This window comes from Schistocerca cancellata, chromosome 1, assembly GCF_023864275.1.
Source record: "Schistocerca cancellata isolate TAMUIC-IGC-003103 chromosome 1, iqSchCanc2.1, whole genome shotgun sequence".
In the NCBI taxonomy this organism is placed as follows: domain Eukaryota; kingdom Metazoa; phylum Arthropoda; class Insecta; order Orthoptera; family Acrididae; genus Schistocerca; species Schistocerca cancellata.
In genome coordinates this window covers 771046502-771068934 of record NC_064626.1, presented here as the reverse complement: position 1 = coordinate 771068934, position 22433 = coordinate 771046502, and the positions used below count along the sequence as shown (strand labels likewise).

The 22433-nt window shown below is 37.0% G+C and overlaps 1 protein-coding gene across 8 annotated transcripts in view; it reads left to right on the top strand.

Moving 5' to 3' along the window:
* LOC126186955 (diacylglycerol kinase theta) overlaps nucleotides 1-22433 on the top strand; it is a 703899-nt gene that overhangs the window by 426473 nt on the left and 254993 nt on the right. For 5 of the 8 annotated variants that reach the window (XM_049928254.1, XM_049928253.1, XM_049928257.1 and 2 more), the window contains exon 6: nucleotides 13174-13281. The exons of the other annotated variants lie outside the window; for them this stretch is intronic. In XM_049928254.1, coding sequence (XP_049784211.1) covers nucleotides 13174-13281 — 108 coding nt within the window. The remainder of the gene's footprint in view (nucleotides 1-13173; nucleotides 13282-22433) is intronic. 8 annotated transcript variants of the gene reach the window in all.

Here is a 22433-nt window from a genome sequence, read left to right as displayed (position 1 = left end):
ATTGTGATACAGTTGAAGGAAGGAAGGAAGATTGGATATGATGTCCCGTCGATATCGAGGTCATTAGAGACGGAGCACAAGCTCGGATAGTGTCAAGGATGGGGGAGGAAATCTGCCATGCCCTTTCAAAGGAACCATACCAGTATATGCCTGGAGTGATTTAGGGAAAGTATGGAAAACCTAAATATGGATGGCTAGATGTGGGTTTGAACTGTCGTCGTCCCAAATGCAAGTCCAGTATACTAACCCCTGCAGCACCTTGCTCAGTGTGATACAGTTGATGGAACAGCACTGGGAGTATTTGGAAACATATGGTGCTGACATTTCTTGACTTATTGAAGGCTTATATCAGTGTCCCCAGAGAAGAGGTGTTGGTAATCTTGGAGAGGAAGGAAGTTCACAAACAAACAATTTAAGACCCAATTTGGAAGAACTGATTGGTTTAGGAATGGTAAGAGGTTGAGACAAGGAGTGTTGTGTCACTATTATTATTTTAATGGTGATGGATGACATTGTGAAAGATCAAAAGAAGTCCATTGAGTAATGGAGATGAAGTTATTGCTATTTTCTGATGATGTTGTGGTGTGGGGAAGCACAAGAATAAATAGATATCTTCAATGAAAAAAAAAAAAAAATCTAGAGATGTGGAATGAAATGCAGTAAGAGAAAAGTAGACTATGGTGGTAACCAGATGAGTCAGAGAAGGCAAGGTACAAATTGGCATTAAAGGATGGGATACCTTTAAATATCTAGGAAGTGTGGTAATGGAAAATGAGAGAATGGAGACAGAAATTAGCAAAAGGGTGCAACAGAGCAAAGCATTTTACCAATGTGTGAGAGTCTGCAGAAGGAAGGGTGCCAATGAAGTGGACAGTGACAAAAGAGAGGAGAATAGAATCCAAACTATGAAAATGAAATCCGTAAGAAGTGTGTTAGGGAGACAAGAAGAGACACAGTGAGAAATGAAGGTGTTGGAAACAAAATTGCAGTAGAAAAGCTGAGTGACAGAATTTAGAGGAACAGGTTGAAATGCTTGGACATGTAAAGAAAATGAAGATGAAAGAATATCAAAATGAATGAAGATGACCAAGTTTTAGGGCAAGAGGGAGACCTGGAGTGAGATGGATTGACTCAGGAAGGACAAATTTAAGAAGAAGAAATGTGGATTGGAAGAAAACATTTATAAAAGAAGAATGGTGGAAAGACAAATGAAAGTGGAAAAGTATCATAAATGTTGGAACCTGGCCTGATGCTGGATTAAGAGGAAATGAATATGACAACGATGAGAGAGCTATGAGCTTGTCAGTGAATAAATTAATTTATTCATCTGTTGTGGACTACCTGGAAAATTTATTGCCACTGAACTACCAAGTACTCCATGATCAGAGCATCATGGGCTACATGTTCTATAACATGATTTTACTTTGAAGGCTATCATGATTAGGTGATAGATACTGCATCGGTTGCTGAGAGGCAAGGAACCAATGTGTGACAGTTTCTTCTTACACAGTCAGCCTTTGTAAGTGTGATTCTTGGTGGTTACAACTGACAATTACTGAAAAAACTAGCCAGGTATTTTTTAGTGTTCTAATCCTCACTGGAAGTTTCTGCATAAAGAGATTTTTTCAGTGTCTAGAATAAATGACAACAAAACATAAAAGGAAAAAGAAAAGATGGCAGGCATGGCGAACATGAAGTACAAGGCAAAACATCCCAGAAAGAGTCTGCATGTAATTAATGACATATTAAATTTGACACTGAATGATAGAGTGTGACACTCTGTCAGTTTTGTAATTCTGAATTTAGAAAACATGACACTCTGCATTTCGTAATTCTGAAGGTTGTGTTTACATTGATTGCTTCAGTTATATCAACTGTGTGTCATATATGTATTTTTTTAGTAAGTTGTCCAACAAACAACAATTTTAATTCCACAGTACTCAAATTTTGATATTTGGAATCAGTTTTGTCATTGAACTGGTATGATAGTTCACTGCTGGCCTTCCCCCCTTTCAAAAAAAATCTCCCAAGTGCACTGACTTCAAGTAAGCACATCTGATTTTGTAGACTTCATTGAAACTAATGAATGCTGTAACAAGTGCCAGAGTGATTTTATTTGAGTTTTATTGTCCACATATTTTATGCACTTGAATACATTACTGTTATATGACAAGAATGGAACACATTGTTACCCTCCCATGCATGCAGGCACTTGAATATCCTTACACATACACACACACACACTCACACACACATACACTATTGCCTTGTGTAATTTGCCTGCTGATTTCATATCAATAAATAAATCAGCTGTTAACTGACATTTTTCACATTAACAAATTATTGCCATATGTTAAAGACACTACAAGAGATAGAAGAAATCCTCACAGCAGTGTGAATCCTGGGAATTTGTATTTGTAGCTGGGGTGTATTTTTCCCCTCTTCTCCTGCTGATGTATATTTTGTAGGGTTTATGGTGGGTCTTATACCAACACTAGTGGGAAGTTGTGTCCCTGGCCGATATAACTGGGCAATATTTTGCCAACCCTAATACACCACCAGATGAAAGTAGTATTACCTCTATCCTCTCTTCTCAGAGTAGTTGTTTGGTGGTCTGGATCCTTCCGTGCCACCTGCCTGTCGATCCAACGGCGGTGAAGATTCCTGGAATGCTTCAGCAAGTTGTCTCTACTGTGCTGCTGCATAAATAGCCACACTTCTCACAAACAGGGGTATATTTTGCCCAGTATTTTCACTATTTCTTTTAACAACACAACAAACAATTGCTACAGTAATACCACTCTCTCGAGTACATTCAAAAACATCCTTACATGCGTACTTTAGGACCTGAGAGAGCAACCCAGATAAACAACTATTGCTGTTCAATTTTTCATTATGCCCTTGTTGGTGTGTTGTGTACTCCACGGCTCTTGGATTCAGGCACTTGCTGCACCATGGCACAAATTACTCCCAGACGACCAGTGATTGTAATACCATTTTTACTGGTCCCCTTCTCGTCGGCTCCATCCCTGCTCCACCTTCACTACATACAAGAAATGAATACACACAGTTTCCCTTTCCCACTAAATTTATTCTTATTCAATTTATTCATGAGCATCTCTTGTTCACGGCTTTCTAATTGTGTTTACAAATATCCTGAAACACTACATATCCTGCCACTCAGATAGGTGCTTAAGTCTCTAGTTACATACACATTTTTGTTAACAATTCTATTATTGTTATCCTACTCTTACATCTTAAAGCTGCCTTTACATGATCTCCCCAACATAACTTTTTATAATAGTTAATGATCACTCGTGACTATATTCACTCAATTACTTAACTATATTGTTCCTGTTTTGGCAGATTCATTCATTTTATTCGTACTTGTAATGTTATTTCTCATATCTTTTTACCTTCTTTAATACTATGACTAGCTTTTCTAGGTCACCCGAAGTATCTGAGGAACATGCATAGTAATACAAACATATTACTTGTCATTAATGTTGTTCTTAAGTTCATTTTAATTTGTGATCGTCTAGACCTCATAACCAATTAACCATTTTTGTTGAAGACAATTTTACGATCTGTCTACTAGGTACTTGTGAGACATTTATTCTGATACACTTAGACATCATAATATTGTGATGTGATGAGGTCCCATACTCCGAGGAGCATAGGGGACGATGACGGAGACCCGCACTGCTGTACTAGGCAAGGTCCTAGTGGAGGTGGTTTTGGAAAAACCTCTTGTTATTTATTACCAATTTTAAGAATAATCTATGAATTATCCTTTTAACAAAACTTATTCCCCCTCCACCAAAGAACACTTCTGAGTCTTAGTACAGTAAAACATATCTATTTCATCCAGTGTGATAGTGCCCCATATTAATTCCTATTCTACTATGGTACAGGTCAATCCCATTTGTGGTGCCCCTGCCCACACAGTATAGGTCAGCCTTTCTTAGGTCTGCCTTTCTGCCTTTTATTCATCATTCCTTATTTCAGAGTAAACTCCACATTTCAGATATATTTATATCTTCCATTACTTTTTCTTCTACTTTTTCCCATATTACTTTGAGGTTACCTTTTGATTTCCGTGTCTGTACTCTATTTCAGGTGTTAAGTCTTTTGCTTTCTACCTTCTCCATATCTTAACTCATCTATTGACAACACTACATGTCTAAGTATTCTTAATTGCACTCTATTCTTTCTTTTGTTCTCTCTTTTCTTAAAGCCCGCATCTCGTGGTCGTGCGGTAGCATTCTCGCTTCCCACGCCTGGGTTCCGGGTTCGATTCCCAGCGGGGTCAGGGATTTTCTCTGCCTTGTGATGGCTGGGTGTTGTGTGCTGTCCTTAGGTTAGTTAGGTTTAAGTAGTTCTAAGTTCTAGGGGACTTATGACCACAGCAGTTGAGTCCCATAGTGCTCAGACCCATTTGAACCATTTTTTTCTTTTCTTAAAACCCAAGCCCCAGCCAGATTACCAGTTCATATATATATATAGTTATAATAGAAGGAAACATTCCACGAAGGAATGTTTGTGTTAGTTTGTGTGTCTGTCGACCTGCCAGCACTTTCATTTGGTAAGTCACATCATCTTTGTTAATATATATATATATATATATATATATATATATATATATACCTAAAAACAAAGACGATGTGACTTACCAAATGAAAGTGCTGGCAGGTCGACAGACACACAAACGAACACAAACATACACACAAAATTCAAGCTTTCGCAACAAACTGTTGCCTCATCAGGAAAGAGGGAAGGAGAGGGAAAGACGAAAGGATGTGGGTTTTAAGGGAGAGGGTAAGGAGTCATTCCAGTCCCGGGAGCGGAAAGACTTACCTTACCAATGTGCTTGTGTCTGTGTATGTGTGGATGGATATGTGTGTGTGTGCGCGAGTGTATACCTGTCCTTTTTTCCCCCTAAGGTAAGTCTTTCCGCTCCCGGGATTGGAATGACTCCTTACCCTCTCCCTTAAAACCCATATCCTTTTGTCTTTCCTTCTCCTTCCCTCTTTCCTGACGAGGCAACCGTTGGTTGCGAAAGCTAGAATTTTCAAAATTCAAGCTTTCGCAACAAACTGTTGCCTCATCAGGAAAGAGGGAAGGAGAGGGAAAGAAGAAAGGATGTGGGTTTTAAGGGAGAGGGTAAGGAGTCATTCCAGTCCCGGGAGTGGAAAGACTTACCTTAGAGGGGAAAAAAGGACGGGTATACACTTGCACACACACACATATCCATCCACACATTTACAGACACAAGCAGTCATATTTAAACACAAAAATAGAGGGAAACATTCCACGTGGGAAAAATACATCCAAAAACAAAGATGATGTGACTTACCAAACAAAAGTGCTGGCATGTCGATAGACACACAAACAAACACAAACATACACACAAAATTCTAGCTTTCGCAACCAACGGTTGCTTCGTCCTGACGAAGGTCAGGTCATGTCTGCTTGTGTCTGTATATGTGTGGATGGATATGTGTGTGTGTGTGTGTGTGCGAGTGTATACCTGTCCTTTTTTCCCCCTAAGGTAAGTCTTTCCGCTTCCGGGATTGGAATGACTCCTTACCCTCTCCCTTAAAATCCAAATCCTTTCGTCTTTCCATCTCCTTCCCTCTTTCCTGACGAGGCAACCGTTGGTTGCGAAAGCTAGGATTTTGTGTGTATGTTTGTGTTTGTTTGTGTGTCTATCGACATGCCAGCACTTTCGTTTGGTAAGTCACATCATCTTTGTTTTTATATATATATATATATATATATATATATATAATAGAAGGAAACATTCCACGAAGGAAAAATATACCTAAAAACAAAGATGATGTGACTTACCAAATGAAAGTGCTGGCAGGTCGACAGACACACAAACTAACACAAACATACACACAAAATTCAAGCGTTCGCAACAAACTGTTGCCTTCCCTCTTTCCTGATGAGGCAACAGTTTGTTGCGAAAGCTTGAATTTTGTGTGTATGTTTGTGTTAGTTTGTGTGTCTGTCGACCTGCCAGCACTGTCATTTGGTAAGTCACATCATCTTTGTTTTTAGGTGTGTATATATATGGATATAATAGAGGGAAACATTCCACGTGGGAAAAATATATGGTTTGGATATGGGTGTGTGTGCGAGTGTATACCTGTCCTTTTTTCCCCCTAAGGGGGAATCCGCTCCCGGGATTGGAATGACTCCTTACCCTCTCCTTTAAAACCCACATCCTTTCGTCTTTCCCTCTCCTTCCCTCTTTCCTGGTGAAGCAACCGTTGGTTGCGAAAGCTTGAATTTTGTGTGTACGTTTTGTGTTTGTTTGTGTGTCTATCGACCTGCCAGTGCTTTCGTTTGGTAAGTCACATTATCTATAATTTTTTTATATTTATTTAGTGAACTGTTTGATTATATTTCTTTAGTTTGTTGGCATTACATAAACCTTTCTCCTGACCAGTATGTGGGTCATTTTAATAGTAGGCTTTCGGGTGTGGACTATCCACAATCTTAAATGGTCCTGCATATTTCGGAAAAAAATTCTGTGTTTCTTTTTTAAGATTAGAACTATAATGTTCTTCTTTTACCACACAAGATCGTTTATTTCAAATGGTGGGTTTATTGCTGATGTATTATAATTTTGTAATTTTTTATTAGCTGATCTAGGCAATTGATTTTCTACTATTCTGTCTACGTAGCACTTTCTTCCTCTTGTACCTCTGGCCATTTGAAGAATTTTAATAGTGGTTCCCCTATAAGTTTTCTTCATAGTATTTCTACGGGAGACAATCACATAGACAAATGGGGTAGTTCATTCAAAACCATTTGAAATTCTGGCACTAATTTTGCCCAACTTGTATGTCTCAGTGAACAGTAAGTTCTGCATAAACGTCCTATCTCCTTCATAACTCTTTCACATGGATTCGATTTTGGATTATATTTTGAAATCATGACATGCCGTATGTTCTCCCAAGCTAGAAACTCCTTAAATGATTGACTCACAATGGCTGAGACTAGCGAAAACAATGGTTTTATGTTCTCCCTCTTCTGGGTCCCATTTCCCTTGAAATACTTCTGATGCTATGCCATATTCTGATTCATCTGTTGGGATGCCAAATGGTTCATGAAGACTTGGATGGTTTAAAATAGGAGCATTGACTAGGGTATCCTTTACTTCCTGGAATGCCTTTTCTGAATTTTCATCCCATATCCATTTTGCCTTTTTTTTTTGATAGCAATGGTAGGTGTTTATTATTCATGACTTATCTTTGTACATATTGTCTATAAAATCCCACTAATCCTAAAAGGAAATGTAACTGTTTCACATTCTGTGGATGTGGACAGTCTTTAATCACTCTAATGCGTTCTGGATCTGGCTTAATTCCTCTTATTCCTAAGAGATGTCCCTAGAATTTTAGTTCCTCTTGCCCAAAATGTGATTAGCGAGCTTAATAGTTATTCCCTTGGTATAGAATTTCTCTAGCGCTCTTGCAAGTAAATCACTATGTTTCTCCCAGGATTCTGAAACAAACACTGTTATAAACACTGATACTGATATGTTTAACCCAAATGGCAAACTTTAAATTGGTATGCCTTTCCATCATATAGGAATGCAGTATAAGGTCTAGATTCTTTAGTTAATTTCATCTGCCTGTACCCATACATCAGATCCACGGAAATAAATTAATTTGCTTTTGCAAATCGTGCAAGTAGTTCGTCTATGCATATGGGACGATCTCTCTCCGGTTCAGTGTGATGATTTAAGGTTCTCACGTCTAGTACTAAGTGCACACCTCCTGTTGCCTTTCTGACAACTAACAGTGGATTGTTGTATATGCTTGTACTTCTTTTCTATAACACTATTATCTAACATTTTATCTATTTCTTCCTGTACTTCCTGTTTTACATTGATAGGTACATGGTAAGGTCTAAAAGAAAAAAGGTTCCTTGCTTTTGATGTTAAAACTACACACATAATTTCCTGTATTCCCTGGTTTATCTAAAAATAATCTGAATATCTGCATAATATTCCATATAGCTCTTCCTTTTGAGTAAGGGTTTAACAGTTCCGATTCGTAAGCCTTTGCATACAAATCAGCTGTATTGGCAGTTTGTTGTAGATTACTTACATCTTTATCCATTGAACTCATATTCGCTATTAATCATAAATTATTACTCCCTTGTAGTGCTTGACATCGATCTGTTTTAAACAAGATCTCTTTATTATAGTTATCTAGATTGTACTTAGAAGAACCACTCTGAAAGTCTATTACCACTGCATATTTCATTAACCAATCTACTAGTAATACTTGCATATTATTGTAGGGACTATTAACATGGTTTGTTCAAACACCAGTTGATTTATTTCAAATGTAATCCTTATTTCTCATTTCACTACATTGCCCTTAGTACCTGTAATACCTACAATATGTACTCCCGTAACCGGTAACTTAGGAAATTCCTTTATTCTTCCACTTAATAGCCATTCATCCAAAATTATTGATACTTCGCTTCCTGAATCTGTGTAAATTTCCACTTCTTTATTTCTTATTCTTCAGATTACAATTGGTTTGCATTCCACTTTTTCTAAATTTTCCTCTACCGCTAATAACCAATCGTTAATAGGTGATATTTTACTATAAGCAATCATTTTACTTATATATGGGCTGAGTATTGTTCTGTGACATCCTGGATTCTGGCCCTTGACCCAGGATTGTTCTCGTTTTCTGTCACTATGACCGGATACCAGTTGGAACTTACTTCAAGAATACGCCGATTTGCCCCTGTGTCATTATTTTGTTGCATATTTATTTGTTGGTTTTGAGGCGTAAACACCTGCGAGTTGATGTTATCGGTCTGAATTCTTCCCCCTCTAGGGTTATTGTGATTTAGACCATTATCCCTGCTGTGAACAGTTTCATTACTGCTTACTCTACAATAATTTGATTCCTTCGTCCACAGTAAGGAATTAGGAAAGGATTTGTTATTCCTATTCCCCATATTTCAGTCATTCACTGAATAATTTTCATTTCTTTCAGTATTCAGTGCGTCTAAACCTTCAATAAACGTTAATAACTCATTCACAATTTTCCACCCTTTGTACAATATTCCTTGCCAAGCGTGATATGGTAAACTTCTAATGAGTACTTTTACTAAGTGCATTTCATCTATTGGATCATCTAAGTACTTCGATTTTGTCAAATGCGATTCTATGTACTTTTTATATGTGCCCCATGAATTATTGTATGGTGTAGGTTCTAATAACTTTAAGATTAATTTCTCCTGAGTACTTGAAGACCAGTACTTCCTCTTAAAGCTTTCCTGAAAATCTTTCAAAGACCCCAATTTTTAGGTAACGATCTGGCAAATGCTCGAAAAAATAAATTGGGTGTACATCACTGTCTGGTTTATACTTTGGAAATTGCTTTGCTAAGTTAAATGCATTACCTATCAATAAACCCTCTATTACATTTTTAGTTACTCCTGTCATAGTTTCAGGTTTACTGTTTTTTAATTTCTTTTTATTATCATCTATTGCTTTCCATATTCTATCAAGTTCTTGTTTACTGTTAATTGTACCTTCCCCAGAAGTGATTTTGTCATTATTTATTTCTGTTTTGTCTTTTACTTCTTTTTCTACAAATAACTGTAAATGTTTTTCCAAATGTTTCATAGCATCAGGTGACCCTGTTACAGCATTTTCCTGCATGGACATGATACGCTTGTTTTTATCTGAAATACTAGCTCATACCACTTGAAATTAGGAATTCAGATTATCTACACAGCCCGTCCACTGTCAGGTTGTAAATCTATGTACAGTTTCCTGTAAATGATCTGTTAGCACTTGTTTAGCAACTTGTTGCACCTCTATTGGCACTGATTCTCATAATTCATTTACTCTAGAATTTATTTCCATTATTTTAATGTTTCGATCGTTAATTTCTGCATTAAAGTTAGATTCTAAGTTAGCTTTAACCTCTTGTATTTTATGGCTGAGTATGTCATCGATTGATTCAGTAACTTGTTCCTTAATGGACTTAACTAATTCTACTCGTTCCGTTGTCCATCCTTCCCTATCCTTCTCTGCTTGTTCTTGAATTATACCTTCTAGTATTGCCTTATCCTTCTCTGCCTAATTATACCTTCTAGTATCGATCTTAACTCCTTGCTTTCTTGTGATCAGCATACACTATTTATTACCAATCGACAATGTTAATATCAAACCCTATACTCACAGAAATGTCTCTACTTTTTTAAATGTTCACGGCTCACCCTTCTGCAGAACTGTGAACTGCTGCTGGTTGTAGAACAGCCAAAGCCGGCACTGAAGTTGAAGCCGACATCTGCTCCCATGCTGTGTGCTGCTGCTGACTGGACAATACAGCACCCCGTACTTGCGTGACTGCTCGCCTCTCTGCGTTGATAACTCATGCAGGATCAATGTCCGCCATATGTGTTATCCTGTCGAAATGATTTTTTTAAGTTTTGAACTAATTCCATGCACTCAGTGTTTGTAATAAGGGTGCACTGCCTTCTTCTTTTTTTTCTGTTTCAGATATCCGAGAGTAAATTATAGTTTTCATTCATTATGTGTTTACTGATCTTTCTCAGACAATTTGTTCAAAATAAGCTCTGAATTATTTTTGATTTCTTGTTTCATGTGTTATAGGCCACTGTTGTTGATCGCTGGTTGCCAGGGGCAACTTCTCTGCCTTATATTCTTTGGAGTCGTAATTCTGACTCAGATCAATTTTATGCACTTACTTGCTGGTGCATTCTCCATTCATGTTTTCCAGCGTCGCCACATGGGCTGTATTTTTCCCTCTTCTCCTGCTGATGTATATTTTGTAGGGTTTGTGGTGGGTCTTATATCGGCACTAGTGGTAAGTTACATCCCTGGCCAATATAACTGGTCAATATTTTGCTGACCCTAATACACCGCCAGATGAAAGCAATATTACCTTTATCCTCTCTTCTCAGAGTAGTTGTTTGGTGGTCCGGATCCTTCCGTGCCACCTCCTTATTAATCCAACTGCGGTGAAGATTCCTGGAATGCTTCCGCAAGTTGTCTCTACTGTGCTACTAAATAAATAGCCACACTTCTTACATACAGGGACATATTTTGCCAAATATTTTCACTATTTGTTTTAACAATGCAACAAACAATTGCTATGGTAATACCACTCTCTTGAGTACATTCAAAAACACCTGTACATGCATACTTTAGGACCTGAGAGAGCAACCCAGATAAACAACTATTGCTGTTCAATTTTCCATTACGCCCTTGTTGGTGTGTCGTGTGCTCCATTGCTCTCGGATTCAGGCACTTGCTGCACCATGGCACAAATGACTCCCGGATGACCAGTCGTTGTAATACCATTTTTACTGGTCCCCTTCTTGCCGGCTCCACCCCTGCTCCACCTTCACTGCATACAAGAAAGGAATACATACAGTTTCCCTTTCCCACTACATTTATTCTTATTCAATTTATTCAAGAGCACCTCTTCTCGACGGCTTTCCAATGGTGTGTTGGGATGTTTACAAATATCTCGAAGCACTACATAGTGTGACATCACATGATCCTCAAAGCCACAGATTTTTTTTATATAATGTACAGCATTCTCTTACAATTTCTTGGCTAAGCAGAACACACAGAAATTACGTTGGATAGATTAACAGTGGCTGGAAAGTTTTATCAAATACAGTCTATCATATACTGAAGGTGTGGTTGCAGTTGCAAGAAAAACAAGAATGACAAAACAGGAACAGATACTGTGAAGTAAAGCAAAGTAACGGTCTCACTACCTCATTAGCTTACAATGCTTCATGAAGGACTGGCATATCATAGGAATAGCTGCGTCTTACAAAAATGTTTTTCCACATGTTATACAGGGTTTCCCAGAAATGTTGCAACAAACCTTGAGTGTTTGTATAGGGTGTCTTGGGAAACAAACAGAGGATAGGAACCAGTGTCCGGAAATTTGTCCAACAATGTCGCAGAGCATTGAAGCTATAGGCACCAGAAGCCAACTCTTTGGCAGCAAATGTGACTTTTTATACTGACAGACTAGGCGGGATGTCTCGTAATGTTGTTTGTTCTTCAGTGATTGTGGCTGATTGCCATGGTCACCAGTGGAGAATATGGAGCTAGCTCTTGTGCAGAAAGGCCTTGCCTGAGCAGAACATACAGAATTTATGTTGGATAAATGTACAGAGTCCGGAAAGTTTTATCAAATACAGTCTTTCATGTGCTCAAGTTATGTTGCAGTTACAAGAAAAACAAGAATGACAAAACAGAAACAGATAATGTGAAATAAACCAAAGTCACTTACTCAGTCTGTTGGTTCGGTGGATGCCAGTTTCAAACACGGGTTCCACTCGCAATTTTTTTTTTCCTGGAGCCCTCTAAAATCTCAATTTTTTACTATATAGGTGAAAAATAAACTGAAGGTAGCAACCTATGTCTGAAACCACCATCCACCAAGGTAACAGAGCATTGCATTCATAGGAGACAAGACCTGTCTACACAGCAGCTTGCGCCATCTTGTCCCCTAGTAATCATAGCAAACAGTCACCATCGCTGAATAACAAACAACATTACCAAGACATTCCACCTATGGTCTGTCAGTGTCCAAAGTTATATTTGCTGCTGGAAGCCTGACCTAGTAGGAGGTGCCAGCACCTATAACTTCAATGTTCTGTTTTATTATTGGACGACATTTCTGGACATGGGTTCCTATCCTCAATTTCTTTGTCAAGGCACCTTATACAACACCTTGAAGTTTATTGCAATATTTCTGGGACACCCTGTATAATCTAGTATCTCTGCTTCATTCTCCTTCAGTGCATGTTAATGACAGGTCTTACTGGTATAAGTGCATAATTGCAATTATCATTATAATATTTTCCACGTGGGTTCCACTACTTGCTGTGGCAATTAAAATTTAGATTATAATTATATAATCTGTGCCACTTTAACTCATTTCTAAAATACCTCTGAATAATTCATCTTGAGCTTTTTAAATATCTCCTGTTTATTTTTATCCTCTTCCACCTATTAATTTCATGCATGAGTTGTGACATCGTCTGTGTTGTGAGTCTCACATTGTTTGTTTTTCATCACAAGTTGTAGGTCTAGGTTTCTTGATAATGTTTGCCAAGTTTTGCAATTTTCAGGCAATGATGATAGTGGAAGCCGAGTTTCAGCTGTCATGAAGGGACTATCACTTGTTTTGCCTCGCAGCTGCAAGGGCAGTTGCCACACATCACCTCCTTATATGAGAGGTACATAAATCCCTCACAGCCTGTCTTGTTGCATATATTGTGATAAGTCACAATTCTGTGTTTTTAAGTTCAACCAAAAATTACTGCTGTGACTGCTGCATGATAGATGCTGTTATACTAAACACAGAAAGCTTGTGCATATAGAAAGAAATAAATGAGTGGGCTTGTAATTTTGCTCAGCACTAAGATTCATTTCTTTTCGTATAAGAAAGAAAAGTTATTGCTGGCAAAATTTAAGTTTCTTACTGATGACTCCTCAATAAGTTTAGATTGAACACTAACTGAATATCTTAATTCCTTCTTGCATCATTCTCATCATGACGGTGCTTCATGTTCGTTCCATCTTCAGTTGTACTTCACAAGAAAATGTTAATACAACCACTATATGTATTTCAGAGGATAAAGTAGTGGCTGCTTACTATTAATTTTACATGCTGCCAATAATTCTGACCTGATCTGAGGTTTCTTAAATTACATCCTTTACATCAAATTCTTTTTTCTTCTTTGTGTAATCTGAAGTCCTTTAACACTTAGATAATTAACATTGTGAAAAATAGACTTGCAAATTTGGTTTGAAACAGAATGTGTTGAGGTATCATATGACAATAATTCAGCTGTCAGTAACTGCAGACAAACAGAAATGCTCCAAAAACATTTAAAATTGGTAAAACATATTGTGAAGTAGAAAATTTTCTCCAATGTGTTAGCTCTTAGTCAGACCCTTTAGTTAGTGTTTGAGGTCTTTTGTTAATAATATTCTGTATCAGTAATGCATAAGGTTTTATGCTCTGTGAAATATTTGTCCTAAATAGCAGATTGAAAAACTGCATAACACTTAAAAATATTGTTGTTCACTAGATGTCTTTGTCTTGTTGCTTCCATACTAAAAGAAACTGTCACTGACAGTGTATGATGATCTATAGAGGCAGCAAAGATAACTGAACAAGAATGATAACACTGTGTGTTGTGTGTCATGAAAGTAATTAGGCAATTTTAGTCACCATTCTGAATAGACATTGGAAGGTCTTAGAAATAAGGGTTAAAGGAAACAAGTCACCATAAAGCTAATCATTTGTAAAATATTTCACATGGTATATCTTTACTAATGTGGATAACGTTGGCTTCAGAATGAACAGGTCATGTACGAATTACAGTGTGCAAATATGTATGTATAATAATTATTGCCACAGTATGATGTGGCATGCTATTAAATAAGTAATGGGTATGGTGATATAACCCTGAGCGAGTGTACTAAATCAGCATATTGACTGATGCAATATATAAAATTTATTGACAGAAGAATGAGTACTATTATTCAAAATGTGTTGAATGACTGAAGAGATTTATTATGATTAGTTACTTTATTAGTTATGAACTATAGATGTGGGTGTGAGTTTATTTTTCCAAATTGAAACGTTTTGAGTTGAAAAATTACAATTTGTGAAAAAGAACAGTCAAGAGAAAAGTTCGATGTTTCTTGTCACATGCCACATTAAATATAGCCAGTGAACCTCCAATGTACATGCAAAGAGGCAGGTGAACTTTGGGTGCTCCTCTAGGACATACCATTTGTAACTTAAAACATGAGGGACTCACTGGCAGGGAACCATTCTGGGTTTAATGTGTAGTAAATTTAGTTAACTACAATGACAATAAACTATGAGGATTGAGGGGAAAGTTTTAACGTAATGTTGTTGTTAAAAGTACATAGAAGAAATGCAGACAGATAAAGAAATTGTGGGCAGTCTGACAGTGGCACTAAAGACAAATAAATGCTCGAAGAGTAGAATGACGCTTGTGATAGAAGGTGATTGCTATTGGTGGAGCTTGTGGTGACTGAGTAATTTTTTCCTTGCGTGCACAGCGGTAGCAACATTGCCAAAAGCTTTATTGTACCACATGGTGAAGAATGAGATTGTGCCTATGAACTCTCTCTCTCTCTCTCTCTCTCTCTCTCTCTCTTTCTGTGTGTGTGTGTGTGTGTCTGTTTATATACTTTGAATATAATAGAGGGAAACATTCCACGTGGGAAAAATATATCTAAAAAGAAAGATGATGAGACTTACCAGACAAAAGCGCTGGCAGGTTGATAGACACACAAACATACACACAAAATTCTAGCTTTCGCAACCAACGGTTGCCTCGTCAGGAAAGAGGGAAGGAGAGGGAAAGACAAAAGGATTTGGGTTTTAAGGGAGAGGGTAAGGAGTCATTCCAATCCCGGGAGCGGAAAGACTTACCTTAGGGGGAAAAAGGACAGGTATACACTCGCACACACACACATATCCATCCGCATATACACAGACACAAGCCTTTTTAAGGGTTGCAGCCAGAGATGGGAACTTTAAGTGTGAGGCCTTTGGGGGTGATGCCAAATTTCAGACAAGCCTGAGAAAATAAAATATGGGAGTGTAATCTGGCTAGGGCGAAGGCATGTTTGCGGAGGGAATGTAAATAAAACTTAATGGAGTCGTTGTGAAGGTGTTGTGAGGGTGACATGGTACTAGAAGGTGGAAAGTGGAACACAAGGCTGAAATGAAAATGAAAATAAATATAAAAATATATGGGGAGAGATAAAGGTAAAACTAGAAAGCAAATGGAGATCTGGTGTGAAAAAAGGTGAAAAAGGGTTGGTTAGAGCTGGGCTATGTTGATCCTGTGGTGAACTTGTGTAGGTAGATAATGATGTGCATAAAGGTTAGGTGGTTATGTTGCCGCCAAAACACGTTAAAGAGTGGAGAAATATGGGAAAATTTCGAAAAAACTATGTGAGGATATATTAAAAGGAGTGGTTTGGTGGTGGCAGATTATGGAAATGAAGCTAACAATTGTATGATGAAGAAATAATGGCGTTAAAACCTGTGGGAAGCGGCTAAAAATGATCGGTGATGTGAGAAAAACGGAAATGGAAATAAAGCAAAAGTTATTAAAACTAGCCGAAAAGGTTGTTTAATAGCTGAAAGGAACTGTTTGTGAACTGGAAACGGTGGATTTTATAGCAGCAAAGCGGAAAAAAAATTTTTTTGGTTATGGTTTGGAAGTGGGTTACGTATTATTACGTATTATTGAGTATATATCGGCGGGATAAAATTGTATACTGGATTACGGTAAAAAAGGAGAAGGTGAATAGAAAGTGAAACTGCTGGCAAAAACAGAAGGAGGAAATAAGAGGACAGAAAAGACTACGAAATGTAACAGTGACAATAACAATAACGATAACAATAACAAACGTGATTGTTGGGTTCAAATTAATGATATGAATATAATAGAGGGAAACATTGCACGTGGGAAAAATATATCTAAAAAGAAAGATGATGAGACTTACCAAACAAAAGCGCTGGCAGGTCGATAGACACACAAATTGTGTAAATCATGAAATTCTGCTAGACAAGCTCAAGTATTGTGGCATGAGTGGGACAGTGCACAAATGGTTTAATTCGTACCTAACTGGAAGAGTGCAGAAAGTTGAAATAAGTAGTTCTCATAATATGCAAAGATCAGCACATTCCTCAAACTGGGGAACTATCAAGAATGGGGTTCCACAAGGGTCAGTCTTGGGTCCTTTGCTGTTCTTAATATATATTAATGACTTGCCATTCTATATTCATGAAGAGGCAAAGTTAGTTCTCTTTGCTGATGATACAAGTATAGTAATCACACCTGACAAACAAGAATTAACTGATGAAATTGTCAATACTGTCTTTCAGAAAATTACTAAGTGGTTCCTTGTAAACGGACTCTCACTGAATTTTGATAAGACACAGTACATACAGTTCCGTACAGTGAATAGTATGACGCCATTAATAAATATAGACCTTAATCAGAAGCATATAGCTAAGGTAGAATATTCCAAATTTTTAGGTGTGTCCATTGATGAGAGATTAAATTGGAAGAAACACATTGATGATCTGCTGAAACGTTTGAGTTCAGCTACTTATGCAATAAGGGTCATTGCAAATTTTGGTGATGAACATCTTAGTAAATTAGCTTACTACGCCTATTTTCACTCGTTGCTTTCATATGGCATCATATTTTGGGGTAATTCATCACTGAGGAATAAAGTATTTATTGCACAAAAGCGTGTAATCAGAATAATAGCTGGAGTCCACCCAAGATCATCCTGCAGACATTTATTTAAGGATTTAGGAATATTCACAGTAGCTTCTCAGTATATATACTCTCTTATGAAATTTGTTATTAACAACCAAACCGAATTCAAAAGTAATAGCAGTGTGCATAACTACAATACTAGGAGAAAGGATGATCTTCACTATTCAAGATTAAATCTAACTTTGGCACAGAAAGGGGTGAATTATACTGGCACTAAAGTCTTTGGTCACTTACCAAATAGTATCAAAAGTCTGACAGATAACCAACAAGTATTTAAGAAGAAATTAAAAGAATTTCTGAATGACAACTCCTTCTACTCCATAGAGGAATTTTTAGATATAAATTAAAAAAAAAATAAAAAATAAAAATAAAAAAAAACAAAAAATGAAAATGTTGTTATATTAACTTAAGTATGTTATTAAATTAACTTAATTATCTAATGTATTGGAAAATTTGACTCGTTCCACATCATTACGAAATATCGTATTCATGATCCATGGAACTAGTATTAATCTAATCTAATCTAATCTAATCTAATCTAACAAACAAACACAAACATACACACAAAATTCTAGCTTTCGCAACCAACGGCTGCCTCGTCAGGAAAGAGGGAAGGAGAGGGAAAGACAAAAGGATTTGGGTTTTAAGGGAGAGGGTAAGGAGTCATTCCAATCCCGGGAGCGGAAAGACTTACCTTAGGGGGAAAAAGGACAGGTATACACTCGCACACACACACATATCCATCCGCATATACACAGACACAAGCCTTTTTAAGGGTTGCAGCCAGAGATGGGAACTTTAAGTGTGAGGCCTTTGGGGGTGATGCCAAATTTCAGACAAGCCTGAGAAAATAAAATATGGGAGTGTAATCTGGCTAGGGCGAAGGCATGTTTGCGGAGGGAATGTAAATAAAACTTAATGGAGTCGTTGTGAAGGTGTTGTGAGGGTGACATGGTACTAGAAGGTGGAAAGTGGAACACAAGGCTGAAATGAAAATGAAAATAAATATAAAAATATATGGGGAGAGATAAAGGTAAAACTAGAAAGCAAATGGAGATCTGGTGTGAAAAAAGGTGAAAAAGGGTTGGTTAGAGCTGGGCTATGTTGATCCTGTGGTGAACTTGTGTAGGTAGATAATGATGTGCATAAAGGTTAGGTGGTTATGTTGCCGCCAAAACACGTTAAAGAGTGGAGAAATATGGGAAAATTTCGAAAAAACTATGTGAGGATATATTAAAAGGAGTGGTTTGGTGGTGGCAGATTATGGAAATGAAGCTAACAATTGTATGATGAAGAAATAATGGCGTTAAAACCTGTGGGAAGCGGCTAAACATGATCGGTGATGTGAGAAAAACGGAAATGGAAATAAAGCAAAAGTTATTAAAACTAGCCGAAAAGGTTGTTTAATAGCTGAAAGGAACTGTTTGTGAACTGGAAACGGTGGATTTTATAGCAGCAAAGCGGAAAAAAAAATTTTTTTGGTTATGGTTTGGAAGTGGGTTACGTATTATTTCGTATTATTGAGTATATATCGGCGGGATAAAATTGTATACTGGATTACGGTAAAAAAGGAGAAGGTGAATAGAAAGTGAAACTGCTGGCAAAAACAGAAGGAGGAAATAAGAGGACAGAAAAGACTACGAAATGTAACAGTGACAATAACAATAACGATAACAATAACAAACGTGATTGTTGGGTTCAAATTAATGATATGAATATAATAGAGGGAAACATTGCACGTGGGAAAAATATATCTAAAAAGAAAGATGATGAGACTTACCAAACAAAAGCGCTGGCAGGTCGATAGACACACAAATTGTGTAAATCGTGAAATTCTGCTAGACAAGCTCAAGTATTGTGGCATGAGTGGGACAGTGCACAAATGGTTTAATTCGTACCTAACTGGAAGAGTGCAGAAAGTTGAAATAAGTAGTTCTCATAATATGCAAAGATCAGCACATTCCTCAAACTGGGGAACTATCAAGAATGGGGTTCCACAAGGGTCAGTCTTGGGTCCTTTGCTGTTCTTAATATATATTAATGACTTGCCATTCTATATTCATGAAGAGGCAAAGTTAGTTCTCTTTGCTGATGATACAAGTATAGTAATCACACCTGACAAACAAGAATTAACTGATGAAATTGTCAATACTGTCTTTCAGAAAATTACTAAGTGGTTCCTTGTAAACGGACTCTCACTGAATTTTGATAAGACACAGTACATACAGTTCCGTACAGTGAATAGTATGACGCCATTAATAAATATAGACCTTAATCAGAAGCATATAGCTAAGGTAGAATATTCCAAATTTTTAGGTGTGTCCATTGATGAGAGATTAAATTGGAAGAAACACATTGATGATCTGCTGAAACGTTTGAGTTCAGCTACTTATGCAATAAGGGTCATTGCAAATTTTGGTGATGAACATCTTAGTAAATTAGCTTACTACGCCTATTTTCACTCGTTGCTTTCATATGGCATCATATTTTGGGGTAATTCATCACTGAGGAATAAAGTATTTATTGCACAAAAGCGTGTAATCAGAATAATAGCTGGAGTCCACCCAAGATCATCCTGCAGACATTTATTTAAGGATTTAGGAATATTCACAGTAGCTTCTCAGTATATATACTCTCTTATGAAATTTGTTATTAACAACCAAACCGAATTCAAAAGTAATAGCAGTGTGCATAACTACAATACTAGGAGAAAGGATGATCTTCACTATTCAAGATTAAATCTAACTTTGGCACAGAAAGGGGTGAATTATACTGGCACTAAAGTCTTTGGTCACTTACCAAATAGTATCAAAAGTCTGACAGATAACCAACAAGTATTTAAGAAGAAATTAAAAGAATTTCTGAATGACAACTCCTTCTACTCCATAGAGGAATTTTTAGATATAAATTAAAAAAAAAAATAAAAAATAAAAATAAAAAAAACAAAAAATGAAAATGTTGTTATATTAACTTAAGTATGTTGTTAAATTAACTTAATTATCTAATGTATTGGAAAATTTGACTCGTTCCACATCATTACGAAATATCGTATTCATGATCCATGGAACTAGTATTAATCTAATCTAATCTAATCTAACAAACAAACACAAACATACACACAAAATTCTAGCTTTCGCAACCAACGGTTGCCTTGTCAGGAAAGAGGGAAGGAGAGGGAAAGACAAAAGGATTTGGGTTTTAAGGGAGAGGGTAAGGAGTCATTCCAATCCCGGGAGCAGAAAGACTTACCTTAGGGGGAAAAAAGGACAGGTATACACTCGCACACACACACATATCCATCCGCATATACACAGACACAAGCCACAGACACAGCTTGTGTCTGTGTATATGCGGATGGATATGTGTGTGTGTGCGAGTGTATACCTGTCCTTTTTTCCCCCTAAGGTAAGTCTTTCCGCTCCCGGGATTGGAATGACTCCTTACCCTCTCCCTTAAAACCCAAATCCTTTTGTCTTTCCCTCTCCTTCCCTCTTTCCTGACAAGGCAACCGTTGGTTGCGAAAGCTATAATTTTGTGTGTATGTTTGTGTTTGTTTGTGTGTCTATCGACCTGCCAGCGCTTTTGTTTGATAAGTCTCATCATCTTTCTTTTTAGATATGTTTATATACTTTTGCGCTCATGTGAAGAGGGCTAATGACTATTTAATAAAGTGAGACCAGCATCACTCAGGCAAGTTTTTTATTTGGTTGTAACCAAATAAAGACAGTTGTTTGCATTAAAGATATCCTGTCAGTATCTTAATGTCTGAACCACATTACAATGTCAAGAAAGGACCTCATTATTCTTCTCTAGAGTCTTGTTTATTAAGCTATCTTTTTAATTTTCAGAGTTGGCATAAACTTGTTAATAATGTATTTTTGATCTCTTTTAGTGTTGTGATGAGACTGAACTTTATGCTGTGCTATTGAATGAAGTACATTTTGAAACTTTGTTTTGAAATTGATATCACTATAATAATTACAGCTTATTACTGATCCTTCTTCTAGTTGACTTACACTGTTGAACTCATTATGCATTTGTTTCAAATACAGGACATTGTGCCATTTAAACCCGTTCTCAAACAAGTTTATCATATGCACATCAGCACGAATAATGTCTGATGTGTTACGTTTCAAATGACTGCCATTAACGAATTGTTTCTTCCTCATGGATTGTACGATCTGGTGCATCTTAAAGCAAATAAAACAAGTTATATGTAACATGTTCTGTTGAATTCATCTTTTTATGATTTATGCATCCTGGGATCATCTAACAACGATATAGGATTTGTCATCACAATACAGTGAAAATAAATATCTCAAAAATGTGCATACACTCTGCATATAGAATTATGCTTTAAGAAGATAGGACAGGTGGTTGGCCATGTCTTCACTGAAGGAACCATCTTGGTGTTTACCTTAAACAAACCATACTGGCAATTACAAGGAAACTATGGAAAACCTCAATCAGAATGTACAGATAGAGCAGATGAAATTGTTAATTGAAACAAAGGTAGAGTACAGTATTAATCAGCAGTGCTTTGAAATTAACGTTTTAGAGTAAACAGAGTTGCAACAAGTTTACATTTCATACACATGAAAAAATATACGTCTGGTATAGATTAGTGCTTGGAAAATATCCACCCATTCTCTCTAGTTGTGTGTATATAATGCTGTGATTCCATTCCTCTGCTTTTGGTATGTGCCTCCTCTTTCATTACCACAGACATTTCATGTATGTTATTATGATGCACTCATTTGCACATGGAACCATTTTTTTCTGCAGTGCCTACTATAAAATCCAGAATCAAGTCTAGAAATCTTTATTCCAGTACTAATGCAATCTGTATCAGTTTTTTATTTCAATTTTTTAAATCTATCCCACTCAAACCCCGGACTGCTGGTTGTTTTTGTATCAGTAACCAGGCACTTTCTGTGCAGAGTAACCCCATCAGTGGAATTCCAAAGTACTGATGCTGTAAGGATGAACCAAAGGGTCAATGCTCTGTAACTGGACATTTTGAGAATCTGTGTCAATTTACC